The sequence below is a fragment of the Podarcis vaucheri genome (genome assembly GCF_965113315.1).
Source record: "Podarcis vaucheri genome assembly, chromosome: 14".
Lineage (NCBI taxonomy): Eukaryota > Metazoa > Chordata > Lepidosauria > Squamata > Lacertidae > Podarcis > Podarcis vaucheri.
This window is the reverse complement of record NC_138752.1, coordinates 11593177-11613389: the sequence shown is the minus strand read 5'-3', so window position 1 is coordinate 11613389 and position 20213 is coordinate 11593177. Positions and strand designations below refer to the sequence as shown.

The 20213-nt window shown below is 44.9% G+C and overlaps 1 protein-coding gene across 4 annotated transcripts in view; it reads right to left on the bottom strand.

The window, feature by feature from the left end:
* MYO5C (myosin VC) overlaps positions 1 to 20213 on the bottom strand; it is a 60456-nt gene that overhangs the window by 23328 nt on the left and 16915 nt on the right. For all 4 annotated transcript variants that reach the window (XM_082198250.1, XM_082198249.1, XM_082198252.1 and 1 more), the window contains 16 exons: positions 19012 to 19093; positions 18257 to 18397; positions 14070 to 14195; positions 13110 to 13193; positions 12727 to 12861; positions 11633 to 11730; positions 11186 to 11272; positions 10990 to 11101; positions 10577 to 10788; positions 7718 to 7883; positions 6547 to 6693; positions 5693 to 5857; positions 4362 to 4455; positions 2730 to 2793; positions 905 to 1085; positions 445 to 538 (listed from right to left, as the gene is read on the bottom strand). In XM_082198250.1, coding sequence (XP_082054376.1) covers positions 445 to 538; positions 905 to 1085; positions 2730 to 2793; positions 4362 to 4455; positions 5693 to 5857; positions 6547 to 6693; positions 7718 to 7883; positions 10577 to 10788; positions 10990 to 11101; positions 11186 to 11272; positions 11633 to 11730; positions 12727 to 12861; positions 13110 to 13193; positions 14070 to 14195; positions 18257 to 18397; positions 19012 to 19093 — 1988 coding nt within the window. The remainder of the gene's footprint in view (positions 1 to 444; positions 539 to 904; positions 1086 to 2729; positions 2794 to 4361; positions 4456 to 5692; positions 5858 to 6546; positions 6694 to 7717; positions 7884 to 10576; positions 10789 to 10989; positions 11102 to 11185; positions 11273 to 11632; positions 11731 to 12726; positions 12862 to 13109; positions 13194 to 14069; positions 14196 to 18256; positions 18398 to 19011; positions 19094 to 20213) is intronic.

Below are 20213 nucleotides of genomic sequence, written 5' to 3'. Positions count from 1 at the left end.
GGAAAAAATAAAATGTAAAGTGAACACTGAAATTCCACTTTAGCAGAAAGGCTGTATAAACTGTATTTACTGTTTCACTGCAAGAACTCATTTTGCAGCATCAATGAGTTTAAACTGATGCAGAACCAAACTAACTCTGTTCTGATGGCCTGGCAGCCACTGTGTCAAAAAGATAACAGGTACCACAAAAGGACTCAGCTTGTTCCCCACTCTCAAAGAGACACCGAAAACAGCATTGAAAAGTATCAGTTTTCACCAAAGAAAATAAGGATTTAAAGCTAGATCTCCCTTTAAAGGTAACAGAGGAGAGGGGAGTCTCTAAGCCTGCTTCATATTATGGAACAGCCAGTGTCTTAACTTGAATAAGTGGAAGAATGCATGAATTAGGCCCATGGATCTCCCATATATTTTACCCATTTGAATGAGAAATATTTACAGAATTACCTCTCATTTCACGCTTTTGGCACTGTAGTTGCTTCTCCACATCCAGTTTTTGAGACTGAATCAGTTCAATTTCTTTATGCAGTTCAGGGATTGTCTAAGTTCATTAAACATTTAAAAAATGAAGCACAATTCAATGGGGCAAAGCAAATGACAGAAATGAGATGAGGACAAGGTTGCAGTCTAGAGCATGCCTAATTGACATCTATGACTCAGTCAAATCACGGCTAAGTGATAAACCAGAATGCATTCACAAGAAAAATGATACATAAGCCAAGAACGATATTGACTATAGCTTGTGGTTTGTCTGGAGCAAAACAAACCAAGAGCCCATGTTCGGATACAACCATAAGCCAAACCATAGCTTAGCTCAGCAAAAATGTCGTTCTTAGGTAGGAAAGAACCCCCCCCCCCAAAAAAAAAAACCCACATGTGGTCAATTAACACTGGTCTGTTACTATACCTTTGCTTGGTTTGAAAGTTCTTCTACTTCCATTTTTAAGCCATCTTCAATCTGCTGTTTTTCCCTGACTTTCTTTTGCAGCTGATCATTTTCATCTTTGAGAAACTTTATTTCTTCCTTGAGTGAGTCCACCTTTTCTTCATAGTCTTGTTTCTGGTTCTGGAAGTTCTTCTCAAGCATCCTGCAAAGATTAACAACAACAGAAAAGGCCCCAACTTTGTTTATCTTCACATATCTCTAAGTACAAACAAATTGCTATGATATTTAATAAAAAACAACAGATATTTATAAATAGAAGTTATTACAGTATTAGCAATCAAATACACAGAGACATGGCATACAGAGAGGTGCATACACATATACACAGCCTAGCCATAAACTTTCCCAACTCCCCTGCCTCCTAAATACCTATTGAATAACACGGGAACCCTTCCTGAACACCATGGGATGCAATGCAGGTAGTGAATAGAAGCTTCCAAAATTAGGTAGATGTACCCTCTATGAAGGGAACACGGGTGGCGCTGTGGGTTAAACCACAGAGCCTAGGATTTGCCAATCAGAAGGTTGGCGGTTCAAATCCCCGCGTCAGGGTGAGCTCCCGTTGCTCGGTCCCTGCTCCTGCCAACCTAGCAGTTCGAAAGCACATCAAAGTAAAAGTAGATAAATAGGTACTCCTCGGGCGGGAAGGTAAACGGCATTTCCGTGCGCTGCTCTGGTTCGCCAGAAGCAGCTTAGTCATGCTGGCCACATGACCCGGAAGCTGTCTGCAGACAAACGGCAGCTCCCTCGGCCTATAGAGCGAGATGAGCGCGCAACCCCAGAGTCGTCCGCGACTGGCCCTAATGGTCAGGGGTCCCTTTACCTTTACTCTCTATTAACAGAGCTCAATTAAGAAGCCACTTTCCTATTATGGAACTGTTTTTGGTACTGTTTTGGGGAGACAGTGGGGTGGGCAGGTGTGGAGGACTCCCTGGTCCTGAATGGGGTAACTGTGTCCCTGAAGGACCAGGTGCGCAGCCTGGGAGTCATTTTGGACTCACAGCTGTCCATGGAGGCGCAGGTCAGTACCGTGTCCAGGGCAGCTGTCTACCAGATCCATCTGGTACGCAGGCTGAGACCCTACCTGCCTGCAGACTGTTTTGCCAGAGTGGTGCATGCTCTAGTTGTCTCCTGCTTAGACTACTGCAATGCACTCTACGTGGGGCTACCTTTGAAGGTGACCTGGAAACTACAACTGATCCAGAATGAGGCAGCAAGACTGGTGACCGGGAGTGGCCACCGGGACTATGCAACACCAGTCTTCTAAGACATCTGAAAGCAGCCCTATTTAGGGAAGTTCTTAATGCTTGATGTTTTATCATGTTTTTAATATTCTGTTGGGAGCTGCCCAGAGTGGCTGGGGAAACCCAGCCAGGTGGGCAGGGTATAAATAATAAAATTATTTTTATTATTGGTGATTCAACCCTCTGCCAGCAACACCCGATTCTACCCTAGTTAGGGGAGCCCCTGGCTCTTTTGGAGATACTTTTCCAAGGACCTAAAGAATATGAAAACACCTTGCACAAACTTCCATTAGGATCCAAGTCATCTAGATTCTTTGGGTTATATCCCTTGTCAGGCTCAAGAGCAAATCCACTGAAATTAATGGGATAACTTAGATCCGGTAATTTCAGTGGGCCAACTCTGATTAGAACTTAGCTGAATATAACTATCTGTTTATTATATGGGTATATATATAAATAAATACTTAATTCCTTTACAGTTCAAGCAAAATCAGACAATATAATAAAACGGCACTTTAAAGTCACAAGTTAACACTTCATACATCCGTTGTCTTTCTCCTTTTTGAACGTCGGCGAAGAGCTGTGTTGTCAGGTCATCCATTTTCTCTGCAGAGAGACAATGTTTGTTTGTTTATTTAAAAAAATATATGCAAAATAAAACCATGAAATCATCAAACACACACATAAGTTAGAGACTAATAAGCAAATTTTTAGAGAGTTTTAACTGTAAATGGATAATTTCGCACAGAAATCAACATAAGATAGGACAGATGTCATGCAAGGTTTGAGAAGCCAAAATGCTGCTTACTGTAAACTTACCGTATTTTTCGCACCATAAGACTCACTTTTTTCCTCCTAGAAAGTAAGGGGAAATGTCTGTGCGTGTTATGGAGCGAATGCCTACGGGTGGCGGGGGGGATCTGCTGCAGTTGTGAGCAGAGGATCCATGGTTCCCCTTCCTTCCCTCCTCCGTGGCTCGCTTTGAAACAGCAAAGCGGGAGAAGAGCCGCGAAGTGGGGAGGAGAGAGGGACAGAGAGCCTGCTTGCTTTAAAGGAGCAAAGCGGGAGAGGAGAGGAGCCACTTACATGAGTGTAAGCGGCTTCTGTCCGGTTGGTTCCTTTAAAGCAAGCAGGCTCTCTGTCCCTCTCTCCTCCCCACTCAGCTCGCTAAATAGCATTATTAGCAGCATCCTTCTCCACACACCCCATGCATGCTCCTTGTCCCTTGAGTGCTTTTCCTTCCCTCCCCACTTAAAACGTGGTTACAAAGCACAGACCCACATGGATCCTCAGGATTTTTGCACTGGGTCACCCCAAATTCACCATCAGATCACATAGCATGTCCATGGCTACATCTTGCACCAAAAAAATCACGCACCCACTGTTGCCTGGGGTCGCAGTGGTGCAAAAACGTGGTTACAAAGCATGGATCCACATGGATCCTCAGGATTTTTACATTGGGCTACTCCAAACTCACTGTCAGATCACATGTCTGTGGCCACAGCATGAACCACAAAAATCATACATCCACTGTTTCGTTTAGAATATTTTTTTTCTTGTTTTCCTCCTCTAAAAACTACGTGCGTGTTATGGTCTGGTGCGTGTTACAGAGCGAAAAATACGGTAATTTTCAGGTTAGGCACCATATTGCAAATGATAAGTGAAATAAACATCCAGATCCTGAGGATCTTGACTGGTATATCTGCCAGCAACTTTGGCACAAAGCCCTAAAATGGTAGCATAATATCATGGGGTACAGTCTATCTGGAAATTATATTGTACAGCTCCCATTCCTTTCAATAGGCTTGCTCAAGAGAACTCTGTGGTGGATTGTGACCACAGACCAAGTCTGTAATGGATGGCTATTATTATTATTAATTAGTTGGGCAGGATTCAATGCACCACTGTTTATTTGGGGGCACAGCAAATACTACTTCCCTCTCGCCACATTCTGTTCATCATTGGAAAGTCACTCTTTGTGCATCTGGTTCGTTGCTAGGAAGAAGCACCACAAATCTAAGGCACAAGCAATGTTCCAAAAGGAGCAGAACCCAGTTTAACTGAAAACACAAAAGTGATAGCATGCCTTCCTCAGGGGCAATATTTTAGTGTTCTTTTTCTGTTTGCCACAATAAAGCTAGCGTAACTAATGGATGTGATCTGAATCACCTCACCTTTCATTTCCTCATTCTTCTCTTTAAGTTCCTTTTCTAGTTGCTTCTTCTGCTCCTGCAGCTCTGAGTTGCGGTTTTCAAGTTTTGACACCTTCTGCAAGGCAAAAGTAATGGCGGGAGAAAAAGCGTTAAAAAACACATACTATATCCTTTAGGGGACGCGGGTGGCGCTCTCGGTTAAACCACAGAGCCTAGGACTTGCCAATCAGAAGGTTGACAGTTCGAATCCCCGCGAAGGGGTGAGCTCCCATTGCTTGGTCCCAGCTCCTGCCAACCTAGCAGTTCGAAAGCACGTCAAAGTGCAAGTAGATCAATAGGTACCGCTCCGGCGGGAAGGTAAACGGCGTTTCCGTGCGCTGCTCTGGTTCGCCAGAAGTGGCTTCGTCATGCTGGCCACATAACCCGGAAGCTGCACGCTGGCTCCCTCGGCCAATAAAGCGAGATGAGCGCCGCAACCCCAGAGTCGGCCACGACTGGACCTAATGGTCAGGGGTCCCTTTACCTTTTATATCCTTTAGAGCGCTCACGGATTTCAGTTAATGCATGATTACTCCAAAGCACATCATCATCCCCAACTCCAGCCCCGCTTGTTGTCACAGTAATTCTTGAGATCCTATTTTATTGGCGAAGTTCACGTGTAGCACTAAACTACATGCACGAGCATGGTGCTGATGACACCAAGGTTTCAGGTTCGAGCCCCATAAGGGACAGCTGGGTACTCCTGCACTGCACTGCACTGCACTGCACTGCACTGCACTGCATACCCCCTTTCCCCCACGCACCTGAAAGGAGTTCAGCAGCATTTAGTTCCACTTTCCCTTAATCTCAGCATGGTATTAGGAATGAATCAAAGCTTGTGACTGACCACAAACTCTAGTTAAACCAGCTGTTTAACATTCATTAACTAATTGGTTGAAGGTGGCTCATTTGAAGCTGGCACAGTTTGTGGTTCATCCTCTTTGCCAGCCCTCTGCTTGGAGCTTGGGAAGCATTGAGCACAGGGCATGCAAAGCACTTTGCATAAGACTTCCTAGACACCTGACAACCAGCTGGCTGCTGCTGGGCATTGAGGAAGTGCTGCACAAAGTGCTTTGCAAACCCTGTGCTCAGTGCTTCCCAAGCCCCAAGCATAGCATCAGCAAAAACGGCTTTCTGTAAGGATTGGCTACACAATCAAGTTCTCCCTAGCAAACTTAAGGTGTTAGGTGCAGGTGGGTGTGCTTTGGGAAAACAACCTTGTGGACCAGATTTGGCCCACAGGCAGGAACTTCCGCAGCTCTGATTTAGCATTACATGCAAACAGAACCACTGTAAGCCCCATAAAGAGTAACCTGTTCGTAGTCTTCTCTATGCTTCTTCTCTTTTTCTTCCGATATTTTCTTTTGTGCAGCTAATTTTTCAAGATCCAGCTGAAGCTTCTGAATTGTTTCTATACCATTGGAGTGATTTGAGGCTAGAGTGGTCAATCTTTCCAACAGAACATTATTCTCCTTATTCTAAAATAAATATAAAATCAGCAAAGTATTACAGGGTTGTAAGAAACATAGAGCTAAGTCAAAGTCACTTAGCGGTATACTTGTTGTGCTGGCAGAAATTGATGTGCAATGGAAAACAAGGGATTCCTTTGCTGTTCAACCGTTAAACTCTGCAATCTTCGAGCACAACAGCTCTTACGCTAGAGGGCAGACAACACTGAATACAGCCCTAGAGTAGCTGCTTTGATTTACCACTGGTAAAATAAACAAGCCCCGTTCAAAATTGAAATCCAAAAGATTTACCCCCCCCAAAAAAAAAAATGACAGGAATGTCCTTCAAACAGAAAGAAGGAGCAAAACAAAACAACAGCAACAACACACCAGCAATCAAATGGTCTGGCAAATAAAGCTCTTTTCATTAGACACTAAAATGGCAATATTATTGGCAGAAGATATGAATCTTTGTAGGGCAGAGAACTATCACCTAAAAGGCCTTGCGTGCCCATTGCCCGCTGCCTAACCTCTGATGGCAGGGGGCTTCCAGAACAGAGCGCTAGAAGATGGTCACAATGGATAGGGGTGGCCAAATTAAAAGAATGAAATATCCTGCCCACAGGATCAATCATCAATTAGTTTAGGTAATGAAACTTTTTATTTGATTAAAATGCACATAAAATTAATGCAAAGCATTAATAAACACTTTTAATTACCTGGTCTTCTAGTTTTTTCTGCAGCCTCTGTACCCTGTATGAAAGTTGGATGTTCAGTACAAAACGGCGAATGCTCTGGAATCGGCGTCGAGCAAGCCAGGCACGAGCATATTTTTGGAGGACCAAAGCCTTCTGTTCTTCAACCATCTTTATAAGAAATTAGAGGGAAGAGCTAGTAGTTTAACAATTGCTCAGGGAATTTCTTATCACTTGACAAATATGCACTGAAGACTTCAGTCAAGCAGATACAGTTGTACCTTGCTTCTCGAATTTAATCCATTCCGGGAGTCCGTTCAACTCCCGAAACGGTTCGGAAACCAAGGCACAGCTTCTGATTGGCTGCAGGAGCTTCAGAAGCCGCATCAGACGTTCGGCTTCCAAAAAACATTCGCAAACCGGAACACTCACTTCTGGGTTTGTGACTTTCGGGAGCCGATTTGTTAAACAACTAAGGTGTTCAACTACCAAGGTACCACTGTATAACCAGAATGGACACAGGCAGAAATCCTCAAGGAGTCACTGTATGGTGAACAACGAAGATGCCACAACCCTACTGGCCAAATGCAGCTTAGAATTCCTCACTGCTACTTCCTCACCTGCTTCTCACATGGCACACGGTGGTATAAAAGCACAGACCATGTGTCACTGTAGAAGAACTCTGGCTCACTAGTTCATTCACACACACATACCCCATAAAGAAGGCTGTGCATAATTATTATAGCGCTGCTATACAGGGTTCCACATGGCTCAAAGTGCTTCGACATACATTATCTCAGTAATTCTTACAAAAGCTCTATAATTAGAATGTAGGTCAATATTGCTATTATTTACTATAATTCCCATATGCTAACTGGGAGGCTGAGTTGGGGAGACCACTGTTTCCTATGGGAGGTGCAATCTGAACTGGGGACTTCCTGGTTCACAGCTAACGCTCTTAGCCATCACGGTATAGCATGCTCATTTGGGTACTAGTGGTGGAGTTTCTCTGACCAACACATAAACGTACTGAGAATTCACGGCGGTGAAGCTGAGGACAGACGTCATATTCCAATTCTGCACCAATATTTCAAGAAATAACATGTTTTAAAGAAGCAGCCCTATCAGACGTAGATATTTATTTCTTCACTGAACAGGAAACTAATATATAGATTATTTGGTGAATTATTTGTACCTTTCTGTATTTCCTCCTTGCCAGAAAGCCTCGAGTAAAAGCTTGGATTGTCAAAACAGCCACACGGATAAGATGGCAAAGCCTACGTACTAGATATCCCCGGCAGTACTTCTGGATAATGATAGCTGCCCATGCTTCTTTCAAGGCTCTTGCAGTTATAGCTTGTCTGAAGAGAAATTAAATTACCCTTAGTATTTATGTCATCGCTTGGTGGTAAGAGCTACACAGTGGTAAGAGCACACAGAAGGTTGCAGGTTCAATGCCTGGTGTCTCCTTTCTAAAATCTTGAAGAGCCACCGTCAATCAGTGTAGCCAACACCAAGCTACGGTTCAGGGACCAATTGTCATGACCCCTGTATTCAGCAGTGATCTGGACACAGGGACTGAGGCTGTGGGGACACCAGATGAGGAGCTGGAGCAGCGTTGGGGCTCAGAGAAGACAGTGGAAGATGGGGAGACCATTAAGCCTGAGGCAGTTGGCTAAGAACTCCCAAAGGAACCTCCCAGAACCTCCTAGGATCTTGGACCTTCACAGGCACCCTTCCCCGAGCCTGAAAAAGCACCACGCACGTCCCCAGTTTGGCAGTGCACCAAATGTAACTGCAAAACCCAAAGGTGATCTCCCTTTAAAGTGTAGAATATCTCAATTTCTCACTACCAGAAAACACTTTTAAAATGATTTTTTGGACTGAAACTGTTGACAAACCTTTTACCACAGCATGGTAGAGTCACTGGGGGCCAGATAAAACTTCTTCAGGGGCAGAATCCAACCACCAATTGGCCCTCATGGTTCTAGACCAGAAATGAGGGATATCCAGGTTGGGGGCTTAATCAGGCTTGCCAGGCCATTTTGGGCAAACCTTCAAGCCACAGCTTCAGGAAAGAAGAACTGGAAACTCACTGGAAGGTGCTACTGAATCTTCCTTTGCAGCCAAAAGTTGAGGGCCTTTTTCTTTGCAGCCTACGGTGACAACTTTTGGCTGTAAAGCACACATAGTGTGTTCCCGATTCCTCTTTTGCGTCCTGATCTATACCTGCAAAAGGAGATTGTACTGTTGTATCTCTGGCTTAGGGACGCGGGTGGCGCTGTGGGTTAAACCACAGAGCCTAGGACTTGCCGATCCGAAGCTCGGCGGTTCAAATCCCTGTGACAGGGTGAGCTCCTGTTGCTCGATCCCTGCACCTGCCAACCTAGAAGTTTGAAAGCACACCAGTGCAAGTAGATAAATAGGTACCGCTGCGGTGGGAAGGTAAACGGCGTTTCCGTGCGCTGCTCTGGTTCACCAGAAGCGGCTTAGTCATGCTGGCCACATGATCCGGAAGCTGTACGCCGGCTCCCTCGGCCACTAAAGCGAGATGAGCGCCACAACCCCAGAGTCGGCCACGACTGGACCTAATGGTCAGGGGTCCCTTTACCTTTACCTATCTCTGGCTTGAACTCAAGCCTGGTAGCAAAGGAAAAGTCTTTTGCAGGCAGATTTCATAGGAACAGAGGAAGCTGTGTTATATGGAGTCAGACCACTAGGGTCAATGATGGAAACCATGGGGAAAGTGGCAAGGCCATGGATAGCTCCAGGTGAACAACAAAGTTGGGAGCAGATGAGGACATTTACTCCTCCGCCTCCAGACTGCTTCATCCAGGCTCCACCCCCTTGAAAGAACCTCAGGACCAACCCTCCAGCCTGAGGATGGGCACTCTTTCAATCTGCTCTACAACTATGAAGGTGATACTGGATGGCAGCAACTTCACTGCAGAGCCTGATCTACCCATGAGGGTCAGATTCTGCAATGAAACGCAAGGCTGGCTCCCAGATTACTGTCTGGAAAACAGACTGGCCCTATGACTATACCAGTTGATCATGAGGGCCTAGGGAAACATTGCTTGTCCCAAAGATTGGGACTCACAGCTCACAGCTGTCCATGGAGGCGCAGGTCAATTCTGTGTCCAGGGCAGCTGTCTACCAGCTCCATCTGGTACACCGGCTGAGACCCTACCTGCCCGCAGACTGTCTCGCCAGAGTGGTGCATACTCTAGTTATCTCCCGCTTGGACTACTGCAATGTCCTCTATGTGGGGCTACATTTGAAGGTGACCTGGAAACTACAACTAATCCAACTAATCCAGAATGCGGCAGCAATACTGGTGACTAGGAGCGGCTGCACTGGGCCTGAAAGACCTACATTGGCCCCCAGTACATTTCTGAGCACAATTCAAAGTATTGGTGTTTACCTTCAAAGCCCTAAACAGCCTCAGCCCAGTATACCTGAAGGAGCGTCTCCACCCCTATCATCCAGCTGAGGTCCAGCTCTGAGGGCCTTCTAGCGGTTTCCTCACTGTGAGAAATGAAGAAACACGGAACCAGGCAGAGGGCCTTCTCAGTAGTGGTGCCCACCCTGTGGAACACCCTCCCATCAGATGTCAAGGAAATAAGCAACTATCTGACTTTTAGAAGACATATGAAGGCAGCCCTACTTAGGAAAATTTTTAATGTTTGATGTTTTATCACATTATTATTATTATTATTATTATTATTATTATTATTATTCTGTTGGGCGCAGCCCAGAGTAGCGGGGTATAAATAATAAATTATTCTTATTGCTTCAGCACACCAACAGGACAGCAGTTCCCACTTCCCATGTAGAAGATGCTATGGCACCCTTTTGGAGCTAGCCGAATGCATCTGAAACATATTCTAGAAGCATTCTGTTAGATTTCATATCTGTAGATATGAAAATGAGAACTTCTCCTACAAATAGATGGACATGAATCCCAGGCATTATCCCAGTCCTTCCACATATTTACGTTCTTCAGAAAAAAAATATTAAACCAACCCCTGACTAGGTTAGTCCCTGAAATTACCGTACAGTCCGTTGTCCTCGGAAGTACTGCTGTATTATAACTGCTGCTTGTCTGATATGGAGGAATTTCTTCCGCTGCAGCCAAGCTCTGGCATTCTTCTGAATCACAATACATGCTTGCCTCAACTTATCTGACCGTAATTTTTCCAGATAAGCAACCTGCCCTGCTCTGAAGAAAATTTTTGTTCTACCAAACTGGTATTGGGTTGGATCCTGGGAGAAACAAAAAAAGGCTTTGTTAAACTTATTTCAAATCTATTGCAACATGATACAAATGTTTAATTCTAGTCGTCATGAAGGAACAGTACAATATTGAGACCAAGAATGTATTTTCATTTACAGATGACAAATGAATTCTGGGTGATTAAATATGAATGGAAGCCTGTCACCTTGGATTGTTACAAAATCTCTGACCTGAATGAGCCGCTGCAAAACAATCTTGCAAATTTGTTTCTTGTCAGTAAGAGAGAGTTCATGTTGAGACATGAGAATCCTGTAACGGCTGTAGAACTCAATGTAAGTCCACCTATAAAATAAAAATAGCAGGTGGACTAGTGAATTAAATTGATATAAATCAAAATCATTGAAACCCGCAGCAATTGTTACATACCTAGATGGGTAACTTTGAGCACTAATCCGAATTGTTTCTAAAACACCACAAGCTCGCAATTGCTGAACCACTCTTTTAGAATCGAACCTATGGGAGTCAAATAAAACAGTTATTTTCTGCCATTTTTATGAATTATTAAGTCCTTTAATTCTATAGCCTATATATCATGGTGGGTTATTTTAACAGACGTAGTGAAGTTTCTATGTAATAATTTTTATTTTTATTTTGGTAATAATTATTTTTTAAAACCCCATTCCAGCAAAGGATGAGTTATGAAAAATAAACCTGAAATTTTATGGAAAGTAGATTTCCTACCCATACCACTTTAAAAGCGACAATTAAGAAAGGAGGGATTTTGCCTAATAAACAACTGGCATCTTCAGTGTAATACTGAAACGCATCTCTGTTAAAGCAAAGAGTATATTTCAATTGAATAAATATACTCACTCAAATGCTAGCTTCTGATCATTTGGCTTGATGCATCGCACATAGTGAGGTGTGGTTGCATTAAGTGTCTCCATTAGTAAATATAAGGAAGTACGAAACTAGAAAATATTAAAACATTGACTGCTTTAACCTTCAGAACAAAACAACAAAGCAATACTGACTTGAGAAGGGGCATTCTGACAGACAAAAATATATACCACAAAACTCTGAGAGCATCCCACTGAATATTTACAAACTAGGAAAGAGTTGGTAAGCTTGATTTAAAAGAGGGGGGGCATTTTTGTATTCTCTCTACCACCCCCTTGATCTCTCCCTCTTGCTTAAGCCTCTCCCAGTGCCATGTATACTGCCTTCAGCTTCTTGAAAGAAAGATGGAACACAGGCCTGTCCCACTAATGTGCACAGGGGCGGAGGAAGGGGGTGCGGTGGGTGCAATGCGCCCCGCGTGTCACCACTGAGGGGGGTGACAAAATGCCAGGCGGCACTCCCTGCAGGGCCCAAGCCACACATCTCTCCTGGGAGTGAAGTGGTGGCTGCCACCCGCTGCATCCCCCCAAGCTGTAGAGGGGCTGAGTGGGAGGAGGCAGGCAGACTCTGGAGGTGCGCCCTGCCCTGCCCCTGGGCGTGCTGCCCTAGGCGCCTGAGCGGCTTCCTCCACTGCTGGATGTGCAACCACGTTTTGGACCTGGAAGAGAGCAGAACAGGGGGGCTGGGGAAACAGGGGCGTAACAGGGCAGACTGGGCTCATGCGTGCTCTGCCAACGCGTACAGAGGCCAGGAACAGAACCCCCATGCAAAAGGGTTGCGGCCTGTATAAATGTACAGTGATACCTCTGGTTACGTACTTAATTCATTCCGGAGGTCCATTCTTAACCTGAATCTGTTCTTAACCTGAAGCACCACTGTAGCTAATGGGGCCTGCCGTCGCCGCTGCGCGATTTCTGTTCTCGTCCTGAAACAAAGTTCTTAACCCGAGGTAATATTTTTGGGTTAGCGGAGTCTGTAACCTGAAGCGTATGTAACCTGAAGCGTATGTAACCCGAGGTACCACTGTACTAATAGCTCATCATCCATTAAGAGGAATCTAAAAATACCTTATTGCCAACTGTTGTACGGAACTGCTTATTAGGTGGCTTGATCACTGTTTTTGCAGACTTAACTTTGATCACCGAGCTGAATGGGGAGACAGGTACTGGATTGTCTTGAAAAAAGTTTGCACATAGTCGAAACTAAAGAGAAACAACAGTTGCATGCGATGGTTATTACATATATTCATTTGTTACTAATAGGAAGGTGACTATAAATAGAAAACATGCTTAGAAAGAATATCTAAACAGAAACAAGAACTTGCATCTCAGCTACTATTTTATCTATTTCAAAAACGTAATAATAGATGAGAGCATCTTTTTAAATACTATATGACAGCAGATGTACCGGTTTCATTAGTAGGAAGGAATAGAACAGGTTATTTACAAACCTTGCTGCTTCGTAAGATTTCAATTAATACTTCATATACCGTGTCTCTATTTTTTCCCAAAAATCCATCACTTTTATACTCCACCTGCGTGAGAAAGGTGAAATCAACAATTGCTAAGAAACATGTAAAGCTATAGAAACCCAAGCTGATAAAAGGCCACATCCACATCCATAGCTTCATTAACAGAAAATAAGACTTAGGAAGTTGCCTAAGATATAACACAAAGGCCTTAGCTCTGACTGCCAACCATTTTCATCCACGAAAGTTGCAATACTGCCAGATCCAGCAATTCCAAGTTCCTAACATAGCAGCGCATTCACCCACCATGAATACTGTTTTGTTTTTTATTTTATTTCATTTTATTTTATTATACTATCCTTCATCTGAAGTTCACACACCAGTTTACAGTAAAGGGAAGTGAATTCAAACCTACTTACATACTACTTACAGTAGACGTTACATAGATGAAATCAATACTAAACTGTTTTTGAGCCAGCTATACACAAAGCAAAATAGCAAGATATATTTTCATCTGTATCATCATCATTTACATATTCATTAATGTTGCTTCAAACCCTGGTTTAAAATCCTGGGTTAGAAGCAGGCCCTGATTAGCATTAACCAGGGTTAGCATTTGCAGAAATAACATCAAAGCCTGCTTCCAGGTGAAGGGAGGAGGAAGTCAGAACACAATCCCACAATAAGCCATACCTGTTATCTTAAACATGGTTACAGGCTGGGGAGCACTGCATCCACATTTACATCTATAATTCATATTGTCAATTGTTTTGTCTTTGTAAATCAGGAGGTAACTGAAGCAAACTGCTTCATTTTCCAGAATGTTTGCTGTATACTTCATACTATACAGGCAAACATTAGATTATAGAAGGCATTTTACACTCTAAACATTATATCCAGATATGGGAAGGTTGCAACACCTTGGCAAGAGGAATGCCTTACCTTATCAGCAAAGTGCTGGATTATAAAAGAAGAGTTTGACATTCTTGGCTCTTCAAAGAGTGGATTCTTGTTTGCAAAATTGTTATATAACTTAAGGAGCCAATTTTCATCAGTTCCTTGAGGTAACTGCAAGAAAAAGTGAAACGCGATGTGCAAAATAACTTTAGCCAATTATTCAATTAATGGGGCTGCTGTTTTGCAAGGCAAAAGTGGTTTCAAGCTGGGTGTCCCGGTAGCAGCACCCAAGCATCTTACTCTCTGAACTACTGTGGTAGCTTCCCAGAGGAAGGAGCTAAGCTCCACTGCTGCTTATCAGGTCAGCTTATCAGGTCAACAGGGGTCACAGGATTTCATATTGTCCTACAAAACCTGTGACCGTTGGCCTGGCTCCTCAGTGTAAGCAACCTCAGGCACATACTGAACCCTGAGATTGCCCACCCCTGAAAACTTCCTGAATTGCCTGCTATTTTCCCAATTCACTTCCAAACTTCTGGCCCTGACATGGCCTATAGGCTAGCCTGTGTATAGTACCTTATACAGACCCTCCAAGTGTCCCTATTTTCCAAGGACAGTCCTGGATTTACAGAAGCCATCCTGGTTTCTAATTTGATCCCAGAATGTCCTGCTTTTCCTTAAAGGTAAAGGGACCCCTGACCATGAGGTCCAGTCGTGGCCGACTCTGGGGTTGCGGCGCTCATCTTGCTTTATTGGCCGAGGGAGCCGGTGTACAGCTTCCAGGTCATGTGGCCAGCATGACTAAGCCACTTCTGGCGAACCAGAGCAGCGCACGGAACACTGTTTACCTTCCCGCCGGAGCGGTACCTATTTATCTACTTGCCCTTTGATGTGCTTTCGGACTGCTAGGTTGGCAGGAGCAGAGACCGAGGAACGGGAGCTCACCCCTGTCACAGGGATTCGAACTGCCGACCTTCTGATCGGCAAGTCCTAGGCTCTGTGGTTTAACCCACAGCGCCACCCATGCCCCTTGCTTTTCCTTAGGACATCTATATTTTCATCAGAGAAATGTTGGAGGGTATGGAGTTATGCGACCCCTGAGCCAAGGAGATAAGTAACTACACAACCTTTAATCAGTGGCGTAGCGTGGGTTGTCAGCACCCGGGGCAAGGCAAGTAATTTGTGCCCCCTAACCCGTGGATTTTAGCACTCAAGTGCGAGCGCGCCCTCGGATTTTTCCGGTAACACTTGACTTTATAGAATCATAGAATCGTAGAGTTGGAAGGGACCCGATGGTCATCTAGTCCAACCCCCTGTGGTGGTGATGATGATGATGATGATGATGATGATGATGATACATTTTATTTATACCCCGCCCTCCCCAGCCAGAGCCGGGCTCAGGGCGGCTAACACTGGTAAAATTACAATAGAAACATAATGGGGGGAGGGACCAATTTAAAATACAGGTTAAAATGCAATTTGAAAAGCAGCCTCATTTTAAAAGTAGCCCACAAATCAAAACTGTAAGGGGAGGGAAGACATAAGGGTCCCACTGAGTCCAAACCAAAGGCCAGGTGGAACAGCTCTGTCTTGCAGGCCCTGAGGAAAGATGCAGGACCACGCAGCTGTCCCGTGCGGGGATCGAACCTGCAACCTTGACATCCCTATTTCCATAGGGTTCGGGTTTCCGAGTGGCTAGGGAAACCAAGCTGGATGGGGAGGGGAAGCCACAAACATGAGTCTGACCAAACTGCGGGAAGCAGTGGAAGACAGGAGTGCCTGGCGTGCTCTGGTCCATGGGGTCACGAAGAGTCAGACATGACTAAACGACTAAACAACAACAACAACAACAACAATAATGCATGATGTTACATTGAAAGACCTACATTGGCTCCCTGTACGTTTCTGAGCACAATTCAAAGTGTTGGTGTTGACCTTTAAAGCCCTAAACGGCCTTGGCCCAGTAGACCTGAAGGAGCGTCTCCACCCCCATCATTCTGCCCGGACACTGAGGTCCAGCGCTGAGGGCCTTCGGGCGGTTCCCTCCCTGCAAGAAGTGAGGTTACAGGGAAGCAGGCAGAGGGCCTTCTCAGTAGTGGCACCTGCCCTGTGGAACGCCCTCCCACCAGATGTCAAAGAGAAGAACAACTACCAGACTTTTAGAAGACATCCGAAGGCAGCCCTGTTTAGGGAAGCTTTTAATGTTTGACGTATTAATATTTTTTTGGAAGCCGCCCAGAGTGGCTGGGGAAGCCCAGCCAGATGGGCAGGGTATAAATAATTTATTTTTATTTTTATTTGACACCCCCCAAGCCAAGGAGATAAGTAACTCTACAACTTCACAAGTCATCTGAAGGGAAGTTTTTTTAAATGTTTCATGTTTTATTATATTTTTATCCAAGGTGACTGGGGCAGCCCAGTCAGATGGGAAGGGTATAAATAATAAAATTATTACCATTATTATTATTATGGAATAGGGCGTCTCAATTTTCTTTGATGAAATGTTGCAAGGTATTCCGATTAATGCTTTTTATAGGATATTGGACACGGTGCGAGTTTATGGCTGCCAAGTATTGGCCTGAAAGGAAGCGCAGCCGGCATCAGGGAACTGCTGGAGGATGGAGCTTGCAAGTGTTAGAATGCAAAACGCGGACAGGTTCAGGCACGCAAGAAGGTGGGGGAAAGGGGAGCCTGGATGGCTCAGTTTAAGAGCACGGCGCTGATAAGGCCAAGGTTGCAGGTTCGATCCCTTGTAGGGGGGCAGCGGCGTATTACTGCATTGCAGCAGGTGGGACTAGATGACCCTCGGCTCCCTTCCAGCTCGACTATGAAAGCGCATGGAGCACGGAAGTTGCATTGCAAGTAGTACGCAGGGGGGGCGCAAGGGTTGCAGAGAGAGAGAGAGAGGGAGGGAGGGAGGGGGGAACTGGCCCTCCGCTGGACAACTGACCCGGCCGGGCTCTGTTTCCCAGGGAAGCAAGAAGTTGCAATCCAAAGTTGCAGAAGCGCCCTGCTCCTTCTTCCGCGGAGGGAAACGCTCCTGCGGAGGCAAGAGGCAGCGAGGAGGGGACGAGGTGAGGCTTTTGTGAGGTAGGGAGAGGAAAGATGGGGGAGGGAACCCAAGGAGGATTTGCACGAGAGGGAATGAAGGGGAAACGCGCCTCCCACGCGGAGCACTTTTCCCCGGGAAATGCACGGGATGGGGTCGTGGCTGATCCGTGCTGCGCGCTCGCGTCGTGCGGCCCCAAGTGCTGCAGGATTGCCAATGCAAGACCCCCTTTTAAAACCTCCCCCTCCCCCAGCTCTGGAAAAAAAGGGGGAAGGGGATGGCGTCAGGGTGCGGAGGCTGCCCGTGCCCGGCCAGGCGTCGGTGGCGGCGTCAGCGCTGCTGCAGTGGCTCCTCCTGCGAGCAGTGAGGGGAGCGCAGCCGCAGCGGCGGCGGGGGGCGCGCGCGCGCCAAGGCGCAAAGCTGGCGGTGGCGGCGGGGAGCCCGGCGGGGGAAGGAACTTGTCCCTTCCCTCTGGACTCGCGCCCCCCGCAGATGTTGCGCCCGGTGCGGCTGGCACCCCTGGCACCCCCCACGCTACGCCACTGCCTTTAATAGACATCGGAAGGCAGCACTGCACCTTGGAAGTCAAACAGCTTAGTTCCTGAATGTTTTGGCTCCCGAACGTTGCAAACCCAGAAGTGACTGTTCTGGTTTGTGAACTATTTTTGGAAGCCAAATGTCCGACGGGGCTTCCGTGGCTTCCGATTGGCTGCAGGAACTTCCTGCAGCCAATCAGAAGCCACACTTTGATTTTTGAACATTTTGGAAGTTGAATGGACTTCCAGAACGGATTCCATTCAACTCCAACGGTACAACTGTATAGGGAAGTTTTTTAAATGTTTAATTATGTTTTTCTATATGTTGGAAGCCACCCAGAGTGGCTGCGGCAACCCAGGCAGGGTATATATAATAAAATTATGATGGTGATGATGGAATAGAACATCCCTATTTTCATCAGAGAAATGTTGGAGGGTATGCCTTTTACTTGAGAGTATGCCAGCACAAGTATAAAGAGGCTTATTAAAAAGAAATATTTGAACTCTTTCTTACATTAATGAGACGTCTTGCCGACATGGCTGCATAAATGTTGCGTAAAGAGGAGAAAAGAAGAAAATAAAGCAAAGATGTAGGTCTACAGCAACTATACTGAGAACAGCAAAATAGAAACAGAATAAAAACTTACCAGGCACTCTTCATCCAGAAGCTCTAAAATGCCCATTTTAGCTTCAATAAGATCAATGACTGGTTGGTTGTCATAAAAGTCAATGAGCGTCCATGGGATATTTTCTTTCATATATTCTTCTTGTTCAAGTTTAAAGACATGCTAATAATGACATTGTCATATATGATCACAACAAAATCAGGGCAGCTTGTTTCAAGTAAAGGCAAACTTGAGGATAGACTCTATGTAACATGTTTGGTTCAGAAGCTGGAGCTGGTGCAGAACTCTGCAGACAGGTTGCTATCAGGCATTGGCTATTGACAACATGTAATACCTGTGTTGAAGGAGCTACCAAGTTATCTTCAAGAAAGACAGAGATTTTTAGAAGTAAAACAAATGAACAAAAATACTTCATAAGGTTAATACAGTATGCAAATAAGAAATCAATAGCCATGGCAACATGAGCCAATCTCGGGCATACTAGTTGGAAGTTTCTTTCTTGTAGACAATAACCCTTAGAAAAGATGCACTGAGAATTATTTAGGTAGAAATTTCCTGTTAGTTAAAGAGCACCATGCTGGGCCAGCTTGCGCTATAATGACAGCTGTTCAGAAACAGAAAACATGCTACATGTTTATTTGAGGTGTTGCATATTAGATATAAAAATGACTGAAATAGAATTTAAAATTTTAAAGTTCCTAGAAGTTACTCACAAAGTAAACAGGTTTTTTTTTTTAAAGAATTTGAATTACTAATATCCATAAGATATATCATACCAGGTTAAATTGCTGCTGCAGCTTTTCGTTGGCATAATTGATGCAAAACTGTTCAAAGCTGTTGATATCAAAAGTTTCAAATCTGAAATAAATGGTTGGAAATGTAATTATTAATCTTTATTTGATGAAGCCTTGGCCTGTGAGGGACTAATATCTGCTGCTTTCATGCCAGCAGATTCAGGTGGCAGTTTAAGCATCGGATAACTAGGGGAGAAACTTTTCTGAACTTTTGATAGCAAATCGTGCACCATTGCCTATTTTAATTATATACTGCCTCAAGAACTTCAGTTATCGGGGGGCCACTAGGGGCGCATTGGAAGATGGCCGACAATAACATCTCTCCGGCTCACACGAGGTAATTAAGAGGCTGATATGGGAGTATGCAGCCTCCCTTGTTGCCCAAGGGAATGGGGAACACTGCCTTGCCTGCTGTGGCCATAAATCACCCCCGGATTCAAAAGAAGGGGGTGAGGGCACTAGGCGCAAAGCCCTTGTGTGGGTCCGGCTCTCCCGGACACTGTCTCTGATCGCATGTTGGCTGCATCAGCTCGAAATAAACAATTAGAAAAGAAGCAAATGCACATACTTTGAGTAAAGATTGGGAGTAAAGACTGCTAACTAAAGGGATCTCTGGGATGTGGAGCGACGGGCTGGATTCAACAATAAATCAAGAAGATGAATCATCAAAGGATTGGTATCTCGGAGCGAGACTGAAAAGGGGGGGAACTTTTATTTTTTTTGTCTTATGTGAGTACCCAATAACCCTCCCCTCTAAGAAAGAATCATCGCGATTACTGATCACAAGCAGGAGGAGCAAGAACTGTGTGGAAATTAATTACTAATCAAAGATATGGCACATGGGAACATCGAGAAAGGAAAGAAAGTTCTTTGTGACACAGTCATAAAAAGAGACTGTTATGGCATGCCTGCCCGCAGGAGGACTGAGGGGGAGGAGGACTATGGCTCGTTACTATATCGGAATGTGAGATTGGCCCGGCAGGGCCCCCTGAGAAAATTTATGAGAGCGGCAGGCCTGTGGAAATCAGGACAGACTGTGGGAAACGTTTTGTACGGAGGTGTTGAAATGATGTCTGTCTATTTTGATATGGCTCTTGGATGAGTGTAAAATCCACACAGGATATAACAACATTTGTTTTCAACCCGCTTGTGGAGACTATCAGAGATCATAAAGAAAACAATAA